Raw genomic sequence first — 13,529 nt, forward strand, 5'->3', positions numbered from 1 at the left:
AGGGTTGATGGGGCCTCCCTGGTGGTGCAAGGGGTTAAGACGCAACCTATGAAGATATCCGAGCCTCTGCAGCACGAGTTCAATTCCCAGGCAGCCAGGGAGCAACCTACATGGCGCAGCAGACCTCGCGCCGGCTGTTCCCCTCAGCAGTGTATTTCGTCAGTCTGCCTGTTCTGCTCCCTATTCTGTCTCTGGTGAATCCTCTTACCCCGGCACACACCTCTGGCCTGTACCCCAGTTCCTGTATGCAGAAATAAATCTTTTTTTTTTTTTTTTTTTAAAAAGAGGGTTGATGAAGTCTACGTACCTTCCGACTTTCACTGTGGGTAGAAGGGGTCTCCAGCAAGAGCAAATGCCTTCGAGGACTGGCATCCAGAGAAGGAAGAGGAGACTGCGTTGTGGCTGTGGGAACTAGTGATTGATGCTGAGCTTCGCTGGGCTGCTGGTCTTCCTAGGACAGTCTTAACAACCTTAAGGTTTGAGGGGTTTTTCCCTCTCCCTGCTTTTCCACCAGGCCCCTATTTATTGTGCGTCATTTAGCAGAGTGGGAGGTTTCTCATAACAGCATCAAAGCTGAACCTGTCACGCTGCCATCCTGTGGGTCAGTCCCTATGTTAAGATGCAGGACAGGTCAGTGGTGGCTCGTCTGTGGTTGCGGTGCCCCAGGTAGCAGTTGGGAAGGCTGCTCGGAAGGGAAGGACTTGCCAGGACTTTGTCTTAAATGCTTTCCAACGCTGCAGCTGCTAAAAACGCAATTCTAAAGACTAAGCCAAAACACACCCGAAAATATTTATGCTATAGGACATTAATTAAAAGAGAAAAATTCCAAATATATACACTAAACATGCAACCATGTTAAAAAAAAAAAAAAAAAAACACCAGCAGGTGGGAGGTAACAAGTGAAAACAAAACGGTGCTTGAGTCGTGGTGACTTTCAGGAGGAAATACCTTATTTGCTACAGAAGCTTTTTCAATTAAGCAAATGCTTTTAGGGGTTTGTTTTCCCTGGAATTAATCATCAGTTGGTAAGAGGATGTAGAGAAATGTTTCATATCCACAAAGTGACGCATTCATGAGTGTGGCTGTATCCCAAGGACAGGGCGCTGCTCAAGGCCGATGGCTTCCGTCGGAGGCTCTGCCGGCTGGCACACTCGCCCATCTCGTTCGACGCACTTGCTCGTCAGCCAACATGAGGAGGAACCACATCGTTCAAATCATCTGCTCAAGGCTGGGGACCCCGAAGGGCGAAAGCCACCTCTAAAACAAGGGGCTTCCCAAGAGGTGAGGCAGCTGCCAGGCCCACAGGACCACCTCCCGGGGCCCTGCACGGGCCTCACCCACAGAGACGTGCGAAGGTGGTCGCGCGCAGCATCCTGGCTGAAGAGCCTGGCCCTTTGGAATAAAAAACCTTTCAACAGATCAAAGTTTTCAACTAGCGAATGTACATGGAAGTTTCTAGCAAAGTGAGACACACGCATACCACAGCATCTTAATTTTTTTTTTTTTTTAAAGAAAACACAGTGGAGGTGAACAGAAACAAAGCAGCGAGAGCGAGGCCTGACAGCGGTTTATTTGACATAGTGCATGATTCCAAGCGCCGGACACCCACAGCCAGCAGCCCCCATCACAACACACTGGGCACTCTGGAGGGCTCGCTCCAGGGCACGCTCCTGCTCTCCTACATCCAGAATTAAACGGCTTCTCCATTTAGACACGTTTCACATTCACGGAAGGCTTTGGGAAGAGGGACCAGGACACAGGGCCACTGCCCCTTTGAACCAAAGGCACTTATGCTCAGGGATAAAGCACAGCAGATCAGCCACAGACACTCCTGCGTGTCCGGTCCTAAAGCTCAGGGCGCCGTCTGTGGCCACGTGGGATGCCGGTCGGCTACAAGACACTGATTTCCTTAAAAAAACAAAGTGCAGCAGGAATGTAAAGACTTTCCCGAAAATAACAGCTACGAGGACTCTTAGTTTACATGATTAGTATCACCCCAGGTTCACACATGGCAAAAAAATAGCTAAAAAATAATCTGTCATAAATTCTCACTATAAAATCACAATAGAATCTGTTAGACTCATAGCATTTGAGTGGGAGAGCACCCAGAGATGGTGCTGTGCACCCCCGGCCCAGACGGGGAGGTCACGGAGGTGCAGGAAGGTAGAGTGGGGGACCCTGGGGTCCAACCCTGGCAGCAGAATCTGCCTAGGGGTCCCCCACACCCTTCCCCTCTAAAGTAAAAGAGGGTGAAGGCCTCCAGAGGCCACAGGCGGCAAAGCGCGCATGCTGACTGGGTCAGCCATTTGGTCTCAGAAGGACTCCCGGCCCTGGCGGGCAGGAAGCCCGTCTCGGGTGGGAATGTCACACGAGGGTGTCCGGCCTGTGAGGGAGGCCACGTGGCCTGGACGCAGAAGGCTCCTCGGGGTCTAGCCCGCACTGGGCAGGCGGTCGGCCGCGCAGCGGAATCCCAGGTTGGACGCAGAGCTGTCGGGCGTGTTCTGGCTTCGAGCCGCGCAGCGGTACCTGTAGCAGTAGGACTGTGCAGAGACAGGGTGAGGCTCGCGACGGGCGGCAGGCAGTGCATGGTCAACACCCACGGTGCCCAGCACCCGCCTGGCACCCGCCCAGCAAGCTGTGCCTCCTTAGACACTGCTCGCTCCGACCCCTCCCCACTGCACACTCAGGTGCGTGCTTCGGAAGTACCGTGTTCAGCACACATTACCCCAAGTCTTCTCCGTGACAAACACAGCACAGAGAGGCGGGGTCGGCATCACTTGTACCAGGAAAATGCACCCACCAGTGGTGACATGAGGGACACTGCGTCCCTAGGAAGTGAGTAGGATCCCATGACAAACCACATCTGTATGCAACCGCTGACGAAGTAGGGAATTCTTTTGAACACTAACTATTGACATAGTCAGAACAGAAACCATGTGTGAGGTGGGACCCTGATCTCAGGGAGCAAGGACTCTGCCAGAGAAAAGACTGGACGGCTCAGAATGTAGCCAACGGCAGCTGCCCTTACGCAGGGGGTCACGCTCCACAACAAGCACATGCTGCTTTGCTAACCAGACTAGTCTCTGACATTAAACCCAGCCACAAAGCTCGATTAAGATCAACGATTAGATATTATTTAAGATCTAATGATGAGGAAAACTAGGTGTCAAGCCCAGAGACACGGAGGGGAGGGGGCTGGGAGCTGCCTGCCCGCAGTCACTCCAAAGAGAGCAAGTGGAGGCCAGGCCTGTGCGGCCAAGACCTCGGGCACCCACTCCTGCACGTCCAGCAGCGGCACGTGGGCTTAGGAAGTCGTGAGGCCACCACTAATTCCAGGGGCGGGTGTTCCGGTGGAAAGCCAGAATCCTCTGGAAAGACAGAGTTCGAGCAGAGCCCTGTGACCAGGGCAGGGAGTCGTCTCTGCCTCGAGCGTTCCCAGGAACGGCCGGGCTGAGCCCACACTAGTCCTCAGACTCTGGCCCCGCGGCCTAGACTCTGGCCATTAAGTCTGAGAACGTGCACTTGCGGGAAATGTGGACTGTTGCCGGGGCCCCGGGACCACAGTTTGAGAAGCACTGGGCTCCCGTGGAACTGGTATCCTATTTACAGGACTTGGGGAGGAGGGAAGGGCAGCGGGGGAGGAAAGGGGCCCGCGCGGGGCACGGCGTCACTCAGCAGCTGAGCACCTGCAGCGTGCTAGAAGCTACTCGAGGCAAGTCAGACGCCACGCAGAGCAGGACAGACCAGGCGCTGGTTATCAAGGAGCTGACACTCTGCAAGGCAGGCGAGTCGGACAACAAATGCGCCAATAAACGCCAGACCAGCCCTGGGAGTGGTCAGCCGGGAAGAGAGGCAAATCTGGAGAGGACCGGCCTGGAGAGTGGGCGGCCCCTCACCCAGCAGGGTCCGGGAAGGTGTCTAGCAGGAGGTGAGACATGAGCCGAGCTGCCCACGGGGTCGGGAGAGAGCCCCGAGCCGGCCTGAGCAGCGGGGAATGTGGGTGGCACGGGAGTCGCACCACAGGGAGTCGCACCACAGGCGGCCTTCTCAGCAGGAGCCTGGGCTTGACGGCCTTGGAGACGGCCACAGACACCGTGCAGATTTACGCTCCCCGCAGGGCAGAGTCCAAAATTCACCGGGGTGATTCCTTGTTCACAGGACTCAGAAAGGAGGAAAGATCTATGTTAAGTGGAGAAAATAAGGACATGAGGGGCATGGGAAGGGCCGGGCGAGGGAAGCGGCCTTTCCAAGTCTGTTTCTGCGTCGGTAAAAAGGGCTTTCAGGGAACACTGTCAAAAGCTTCATCTTATCTCTGCAGGACAAGCCAAGGCGCTAATCCCGTGGGGGGCGCAGCTGACTCCACGCTGGGCTGACGTCCAGCTACAGACGCACCCTGCCTCGTGGGGGAACTCGCTTCCTCACGAAGACAAAACCATTAGCGGCTTCTCCTAAGGTCTCAGACCCCGGGTGGGCTGTGAGAGACCAGCCACTCGCAGATCTGACCCTGGTCTTGCATTCGCCACATGAACGGGAACGTCACCCGCTGCACACGCGGGAAAGCTGCGGTGGCCCAGGTGGAGGGGCTGTGGGGCGGTCGCCTCTGTCACTTCTCTCTCAAATTACAGAACGCGCTATCTCCAAATGAGACGTTGTCACGCAGCGGGTAACAGCCCTAACACGCTGCACTGCCACAGTGCTGCGCTGAGAGGCTGCCAGAGGAGAGCGGAACACAGGGTGACACGCACGAGCCTCGCGCGGTCCCACGCGAAGACCTGGCAGGCACAGGAAAGGAGGTGTACTGCAAGGCCCCGGCAGGGCGCCACCAACGCTTTTCTCTGGGAAGAAGGATGATTTCTACTTTCACCTTTATGTTCCTTATTTGCTTTCTACCTTTGGTGCAGGGAAATGCTTTGTTGTATAATGAAAATGCTCATGATCGGTGCCGAGAAGAGCCGGTCCTCCACCGGGCCACAGGAGGCCCCGAAATCCTCCATGACCGAAAAGCTATGAAGGATTAGACCCTAAAAAGCAAGTCTCACCACAGTAACTGCTGAGACTCCCGACCCAAAATGTGAGGGTCCTTGCCCCTCCGTTTCAAATGTGCTCATTCACCCGGCAGACGCTTAGTAGCAAGTTCATTTCCAATTCCAGTAATGGGCGACTGATGGGACCCGCCATTGAAGAGGCAAATGGCCTGATTACAAGTGTCCCCCATTGCTCTTTTTTTCCCAAACTCTACTTTTAGCACCAAAAATGAGTGGCTTTGAGTGGCTGAAATATGGGTCATTTTATTAATTAAGAACAGAGGCAGTGGGAAGGACCTGTTTTAGCCCTATTTCATTAAAATAGATAATTACTGTGTGAAATTGATCTCACTATCTGTGCTAAGAACGTGATCCTGGACTTGGGAATAATCCATTTAAGAGAATGACCTACCAGCCTTGGGACTCTGAAGTCAGGCGGGACAGCTGTCTGGTTTTTATGAGAGGAAGACTTTTGGGGATAAAGAGAAATTTTAAGGCAACTGCAGCTCATTATGAACAAAATCATTATAGAAGATCACACACTAGAACCTGGTTCTCTCAACTTCCCTTCTGTGCTGGCACGATACTGCATCAACACCCTTTCCTAGCGATCTTGGTGTGAAGTGGCAGGTGGGTGAGGATTTCCTCAATGTTGTGGGTTGGGCTGAAAGGATTAATCTCATACCAGGATTAACCTAACAATGAGAATTAGTCTGACAACTATTAGTTGTTTACAAAACAACTGAGTATATGAATTAACCTAAGGACGTCACATGCACTAACTCAACCTTCCTCAATAGTCCTATGAGGTGGTTATCACTTGTCCCCACATTGCACATGTAAGGAGAAACCTGAGACAGAGGGACACTAATGGTGTGCCCGCGGCCACAGGGTTCGCCAGTGGTGGGTCCAGGATTGGTACCTGCTCAACTCCATTCCTGCTCTTAACCTAATGCCGGGCTACCCCACATCTTAAATTTCTGTGTCCTCATATCCTTAAAGAAGCTGTACTTTGGATGGACTTGCAGAAAGATTTGATAATCATGTGAGTTCACTGTAGTCATGAAAATTGGATCTGGTGCATGGTCAAAGTCACCTTCTAAGCAAGGCAAATAGAAAATATAAAATTGCATTATTCTTTTTATTGATTTTATTTTTTTTACTGGTTTTCACTTGTGCTGTATGATTTCCAGAATTCTGCCTATCTTTTTTTTTTAAATTTATTTATTTATGCATACAAGCACTGGGATATAGGCCAGAGGTATGGGGGTGAAAGGAGTCACCAGAGACAGAGTGGGGAACAGAACAGGCAGACTTACTAAAATATACTGCTGAGGGGAGCAGCAGGGAGACCAGAGAGGTCTGCCATGCCATGTGGGTAGCTCCCTGGCTGGGGATCGAACTCGTGCGCCTGTGGCTGTGGACAGCTTCAAAGGTTGCATCTTAACCCCTTGCGCCACCAGGGAGGCCCAATTCTGCCTATCTTGGTAGGAATTCATTAGTTGGATCCATACTCAAAGGGAAGAATGGGGCAAACAATCTGATTAAAATAAAGATATGTAATATAAACTCTAAATTAACCATTAAAAATTATTTTTAAAGTTATACCTTGTAAACCAAAGAGGAAAAAGTAGAGGAATTAAAAAAATATTTGACTCAAAAGACCAACAAAAGAGAAAAGGGATGCAAACAAATGAGACCAAAAAAAAAACCAAACATCAAGATGGTAAATTAAAACTCAACCATATCAATAATCACATTAAATGTAAATGGTCTAAACAGTCTGTGAAAAGACAGAGATTAATTCATAGATTGAGATGAAATGGACCAATTCCTCAAAGGACACAAATTGCCAGAATTTAATCAAGAAAAAACAGAACACCTATAGCTATTAACTATATATATTTAAGGTTATAACTCTAGGCACAAAGGTTTGTCTGGGGGAATTTTATCTAACATTTAAGGAAAAAATAACACTAATTCTACATGAACTCTTTCAGAAAAATCAGAATGAGGGAATATTTTCCAATTCAATCTATGAAGTAGGATTACAAAATCAGACAAAAACAGAGTAATACCCATCATGATTATAGGTGCAGAAACAAAAACTAATGTTTAACATTTTAGCAAATCAAATGCAAATTATATAAGAGGAATATACATCATAGCTAAGTAGGGTATATTCCAGGAATTTAAAGATGGTTTCACATTTGAAAATTAATCACTGAAATCTATCACATTAATATTGAAAAATAAAAACCATATAAATATCTCAACAGATACAAAAAAAAGCATCCAGCAAAATCCATATCCACTGCTGATACAAACTCTCAAAATAAAATAGAAAAAACTTTCTCAAGCTGATGTAGGGCACAGATGAAAACAAATTGCTAATATCACACCTAAATTTGAAAAATTGAATATTAATCCTTAAGATAAAAATGAGGTAAGAAAGTCTGTTCTACCAGTCCTATTCAATACCGTAGTAGAGATTCTAGCTAATGTAATGGAGAAGGGAAAAAATAATAAATATTATCAATGGATAAGCTGGGAAACTTGTGAAAATACAAATTAAGAACAATCAAAAAAAAAAGTAAAAGGAGCCCTAATCATATGCATGGCGTTAACATGGTCAGTATTTGTGCTTAAAATGTTTTTACAACTTTTATTTTCCCCATTTATTTTTAAGGAAAAAAATCTTCTGGTCTTCAATTCTTACAGAATAAGTAGATTCCCAGTTAATAAAAGTGTCACATGGTAGAGACATAAGAGCTGACAATTAGGGTTTGAGAAACGGTTGTATCTTAAGAAATTCAGTTGTGCTTCATGGAAGCCCAGTTCCATAATAAGAGCATTCAGAGACACTTGTAGTGACAGTTTAAATCAGAGAAACAAACTGACTGAGGACTGATGTATATTTACATGTCCTGAAAAGATCTGGGGCAATGCTTTAAATTTAAAATTAATGGCCTCTCTGGTGGTGCAAGGGGTTAAGTCTCAGCACGATGAAGCAATCCGCAGCCTCTGCAGCACGAAGTCGATCCCCAGCCAGAGAGAAACCCACAGGGCACAGCAGACCTCTCCTGATTCGACCGCTGCTCCCCTCAGCAGTGGATTTCAGTACATCCACCTGTTCTGCTCCCCACTCTGTCTCTGGTGAATCCTCTCAACCCCCACATCTCTAGACTCTACCCCAGTTCTTGTATGCATAAATAAATCTTTAAAAATAAAATAAATTAAATTAAAATTAGAATTTTAAAAATAAATTTATCCATATCTTGTTAGAAATTAAATGCAAAGCATAAAGTAAATTCAATGAACTCCCACCTGGATCAAAAAATGTGAGAAATGCAGGAGATATACCCACTGCAAACTCACATACATGCATACAGAGACCTCTCCTGGCCTGTGGATCCACTTTAAAAACCTGATGCAAAAGTCACAGGCTAGAAAAATCAAATTAGAAGAAAGCAAGTGGGGAGTCAGGCATCAATATTATCTTTCTTTTGGTATCAGTATTTTCTATAGATACCAGATGTTTCTAATATGCAATAAAGTTTGAGGACCACTACTTTAGGGCAAAATCTGATAATGCTTCCATTATCAAATTAGTAACTTAATTTAGAGTCATAACAGGTTGTTTTAAGTCTCCGACTGCCTGGATTGAGTGAATTACTATGGGAAGATTCTTGCAATAACAATCTGCAAAATGCCATCTTTGCAAAGGGATAGAAGACAGAACTTGAAGTGCTAAAACACTAAAAATATATGATTTGCGGGGAGAAGAGAAAGAGGTGGTATTTAATTTCCAAATTCCTAAAAGGTGACTCATGAACACCGAGTCTACCCAACTGGCCCCACCAGCCAGCAGTGACACTGACGTCACAGCCCGGAGGCAGAACCCCTCTCTGGGGCTGTTGCACACAGCACACACCCTGCTGCTCCACGTGGGGTGAGCCCCTCAGCACACCACAAACCACCCCCCCTTCGCAACCCCCACTTTCATCTTAGCAGGCAACCCCAGAACGGACTGGAGCCTCACACACAGAGGGTGTGCTTCAAATGAGCAGGCTGTGAGCTGCCTACAGCCCACCCTTGCACTCAGCACAACAAACGTCTGGAAATAGACAAGATTCCACGGACGGAAGCTGGCTGACGGCAGGTCCCTGCCAACCTCTGCTTCCTGTGCTGCTTTGCTCCACGCCTGTACCCAAATGTCAAGATACCCTCTTAGCTTCTTTCTGGTTGCAGTGGGGACAGGTATATTCTGGCCAAAGTGGACGGGACACATGGGGGCTGCTGTCCCCAATGCACAACAGGTCTGACGTTGCAGAACGACGCCAGTTCAGTGACTCAGCTTACCTTATGGCACATGTAGGATCCACCTTTCTTCACCCGGTCTTTCCCAGAAGGGGGTCCTTTCTGCAGAAGAAGAGAAGGAGCTCATCAGTCCTGACACGACAACTGCCCCACATGGCAAAACAGAGTCCCCGGTGGCTCCACCGTTTCTCTCACCCTGTGTGACCTCCCCACATGGCTGTGCACCATGCACCCCCAGGGCACACCTCTCCAAACCTGACCCATCCCTGGCATGCAGCTCAATTCCCACCAGGGCAGAACCTTCGCCAGCACGTGAGCCATCCCGCCTTACGCCCCTGCAACATTTCTTGCCTGGATGACTGACCAGCAGCTTGGAAGCAGCTCTGGCCCCCTTCTCGAGCGGAGCGCAGATTTACCCGCGCTGTAACTGGCTCGCTTGACTGGACAGCAAGCCCTTTGAAGTGTGTTTTTTACACACCCACTGTGCGACATGGAAGGGACCCGCTGGTGACTAAATGCAGGAATAAAAGAAGTTGCTTCTCATTTACTTTTTTAAATTTTTAAGTTAGGTTTATTGAGAAATGAAGACTTTCACCTTTTATATTTATTTTTCCTATTTGTGTATATTTTAAATGTTTAGCTCAGATTCACTGAGGTATAATTTACTCATAATAAACTTTTTAACCTTTTTGATCCTTTTTTTAAAGGAGGCTAATTGGCTTTATTAAACATTTATTCCAAGTAGAAAAGCACCCCGAGGGACTGGCACAGAGGTAGGTTTTTATAGGAGAAAGGAGGTGGGACCAGGTTAGCAGCCAAAGAAAAGAAAGACTGTTTCAGGCAAAATCACCTTCTTCGGGGAAGGGAAGAGGGGGGTGGCATCTTCTTTTTTAGTCCTTTCTGAGTACGCACTTCTGATGAGATCCTACAAATGCAGAGTCCTACAGCTGCCAGGAACAGCACTGAGTTTGTCTTTTAAAAAGAGATTTACATAGTCTGCAAGAACCAGGTAGGGCTCACCCTGTGGCTATTAAGCCAGGCAGCACTGTACTGAGTCATGCCCAGGCAGCCCGGCTCTGGAGCCCACTGTTGCTCCGGCAGGGGACCAGACATGGAGGGAACCCCGGAGGCGGAGGAAGGAACACTGGGGCCTCAAACAGCCAGTCATGGGGAAGACTGTGGCTTCCAAGAGGGCTCTGGATAGAAGTGCCACAGATCAAATGCGCCCCCTCCGGCTTCAGTTCCAGGATAGAGCCTCCACGGCAGCAAACCGGGCAGAACACTCCAGCACGCAACCTGCTTCCTTCTGGACACCGTCAGCTGCCTGCGTGGCCCTAAGTGCCATGTCACACCCATCCACTGTGGCTGATTGTAACCGGGAAGTGTGAGCATGAAAGCCAAGGGCAGCCGCACAGCTCTCCCCGGGGGACTCGCCACCTGACAGCCCACACTCTCGAATGATCATGATGCATGTTAGAGAGATGCAAGGCACTTCTGTGACAATGCCATCGCCACTGAAACATGACCCCGGATCAAGCCTTGATTCTGACTTTCTTCACACGCCGTGTCAGGGGCCCGGCGGTCAGAGTGGTGTCGACCACAGGCGCGAAGGAGGCTCCCTCCTCCTGGAAGAAGCCAGCGGCCAGCTCCTCGCGGACACACAGCACCTCCTTCTCATTCAGTTCTGCTTTGGTTGACCTCGCTGGAGACGTCCCTGTGACCCAGGACGCATGCTGTTCAGTTTCCAAGGATTTGGAGGACTTCCTGTTTTTTGTTACTGGTTTCTTGTTCGATTCCACTGTGACTGGAGAACAGGCTTTGGATGCGCTCAATTTTTAAAAATTCGTTGAGGTTTTCCTGACAGTGCAGGACATGGCCTACCTTGGTGGATGTTCCAGGACCCTTGAGGAGGAATCGTCTACGGTAGAATGCTCTAGAAATATCATTGTGACGGTGGCAGGGGACGGTATTGCCGAGTCCTTGCATACCCTTGCTGGCTCTGATTGTACCATATCAGGAGGCAAGAAAAAGGGGTTCAAGCCTCCGCCCACAGCTGGGAGTTGGTCTGCTTCTCCTCTCAGCTTTGCTAGCTCTTGCTTCCTAGGCCCCAGCTCTCCATCAAACACACACAGCAATGACACTACTCTGATATAAATAGAATACATAGAAGCTAAAATGATGGAAACCATCTCGGTATTTTACCAGTTCAGTTTAGCCTATAATATAAATGTATCAAATATTTCCTTGAAGCACACTTAGAAATACATCACACAATGATATAATTTCTGCTCCAACCATCAAACCAACTTTAGAAAGCTCCAGAGAGGGAGGCAAGTGATGTCGAGACCTTTCTGTGAGCAGGACCCTCCCGTGCTGCTTCTTGCCTCTGCCTTCAGGGCCCTTCTGCAGCCCTCGCCTTTCTCCTCGGTGAGCTTCCTTTAGCCGCTAGGGTCTGCTGACACATTCTCTTCATTTGCCTCCATTTGGAGATGTCTTTACGTCCTCTTATTCCCGACAGACACGGCACCGGTGGAGGATTCTGGACCTAACGGTTCTTTTCTTTCTACACTCAACAACCATCGCCCGTTGCTCTGGTCTGTCTCGGGGCCTTGGTGAGGAACCCGGTGGTCTGCACTCACTGGTTTTTTTCCCTCACAGAGCAGCTGTCCTTTTTCTCTGGCCGCTTTCAAGATTTTTCTTTGTTTCTCGTTTTCAAAAGTTCAACCATGGTTGAACTGGCCTTGCCGTGGGATCGCAGGCCAGGCTGGGCGTGCAGAAGCTGTCGCCAGCCTCAGGCTGAGCAGGAGGGGCCAGGCCAGACCCGCGCCCACAGAAGCAGCAGGACCTCACCATCAACAACTGAAGTGGGCCCTACTGGGCACCTTGTCTCCCCTCCCAGGCCAGGATACAGCACCTTGGTGAGTGGGAATCCCCCATTTTCAACGTGACCAGACGGCCGGCCTTTATTTAGTAACATTTCTGAGAAGACCTGGGAATCCTGTGGTTATTTTTAAGTGTTTTAAATATTCTTTCCACCTGCAGATTAAATACTGCTTAAGGGGCCTCCCCTGGTGGCGCAGCGTTGAACGCTGGGCTGCGAAGTTGCCCACAGCCTCTGCAGCCTCGGTTCGATCCCCGGCCGCCAGTGAGGGTCCCACATGGCGCGCAGATCTCTCCTGCCGCCCGCTGCTCCTCTCAGCAGTGTATTTCATCAGTCTGCCTGTTCTGCTCCCCGCTCTGGCTCTGGTGAATTCTCTCACCCTCCCGCGTTTCTGACTGTACCCAGTGCTTGTATGAATAAATAAATAAATCTTAAAAAAAATTAAAATGAATAAATAAAATAAATAAATACTGCTTAAGGCTGAACAATGACAGTCACAGCTTACAGAGGCCCTGGACACCAGGTGGAAGACAGAACGCGGACGGTCACGCTGTTCCCTCAAGTCCCCATGTCTCGAGTCTCAGGACTTCCCAGGATTCTCTGCCTCAGCCCCACCCTCCAGGCTGGCCAGCTCTACCTCCAAAGCAGATCTCTAACTGTGGTTCTTCATCTCCATGGTAACCACCCAGGTCCAAATCACCTGGATTACAATAGCCTGCAAACAGGTACGGAGGAGAAGCACAATAATACCTGCAGAAGAAGTTGGAGACCACGCGCTGTGAGAGAAGCCAGAGTAGAATAATCACACTGTATGATTCCAGTTATTTAAAAGTCTGGAAACCACAAACTAATCTGCTGTGACAGAAAGTGGATCAGTAACTGCTTAGGTGTGGGAGGGGGAGGGGGCAGGGAGGAGGGACTCCGAGGGGCACAAGAAACTTAGGGTCATGGATCTGCTTCCTGCCTTGGTGGTGGTGGTTTTCATGGGTGTGCATGTGTGCATGCGTGTGTGTGTGCATGTGTGTGCGTGTATTTGACCATTTCAGAGATGTGCGATTTATCATCTGCCAATTATACTACAATAAAGCTCTTTTATAAATGAAAATAAAACAAACAAAAAAAAACCTATGGTATTTTAAATGAAATATGAAGTGCTTCAAATAATCCAGGGAGGAGGGAGAGGGATGCATGAGCGGAACTACCGTGAAAAGGCTAGCTAGGGTAGACAACGACTAAGCTGGCCGCACGCCTCAGAACAACAGGGTGGGCCTGTGCGGTCCTGCCCGCGGTCAGATGTCAGCTCT

The 13,529-nt window shown here is 48.9% G+C and overlaps 1 protein-coding gene across 1 annotated transcript in view; it reads right to left on the minus strand.

Moving 5' to 3' along the window:
* Window positions 1–1,474: 1,474 nt before the first annotated feature.
* The window catches only part of SUMF1 (sulfatase modifying factor 1), a 36,809-nt gene continuing 24,754 nt past the window's right edge, over window positions 1,475–13,529 (minus strand). The window contains exons 7-8 of the mRNA XM_037522055.2: window positions 9,387–9,446; window positions 1,475–2,540 (exon numbers count right to left, since the gene is read on the minus strand). Of these exons, the coding sequence (XP_037377952.1) occupies window positions 2,430–2,540; window positions 9,387–9,446 (171 nt within the window). The 3' untranslated portion in view covers window positions 1,475–2,429. The remainder of the gene's footprint in view (window positions 2,541–9,386; window positions 9,447–13,529) is intronic.

The sequence above is a fragment of the Talpa occidentalis genome, unplaced genomic scaffold (assembly GCF_014898055.3).
Source record: "Talpa occidentalis isolate TD23 unplaced genomic scaffold, MPIMG_talOcc4v2.1 talOcc4.10, whole genome shotgun sequence".
Lineage (NCBI taxonomy): Eukaryota > Metazoa > Chordata > Mammalia > Eulipotyphla > Talpidae > Talpa > Talpa occidentalis.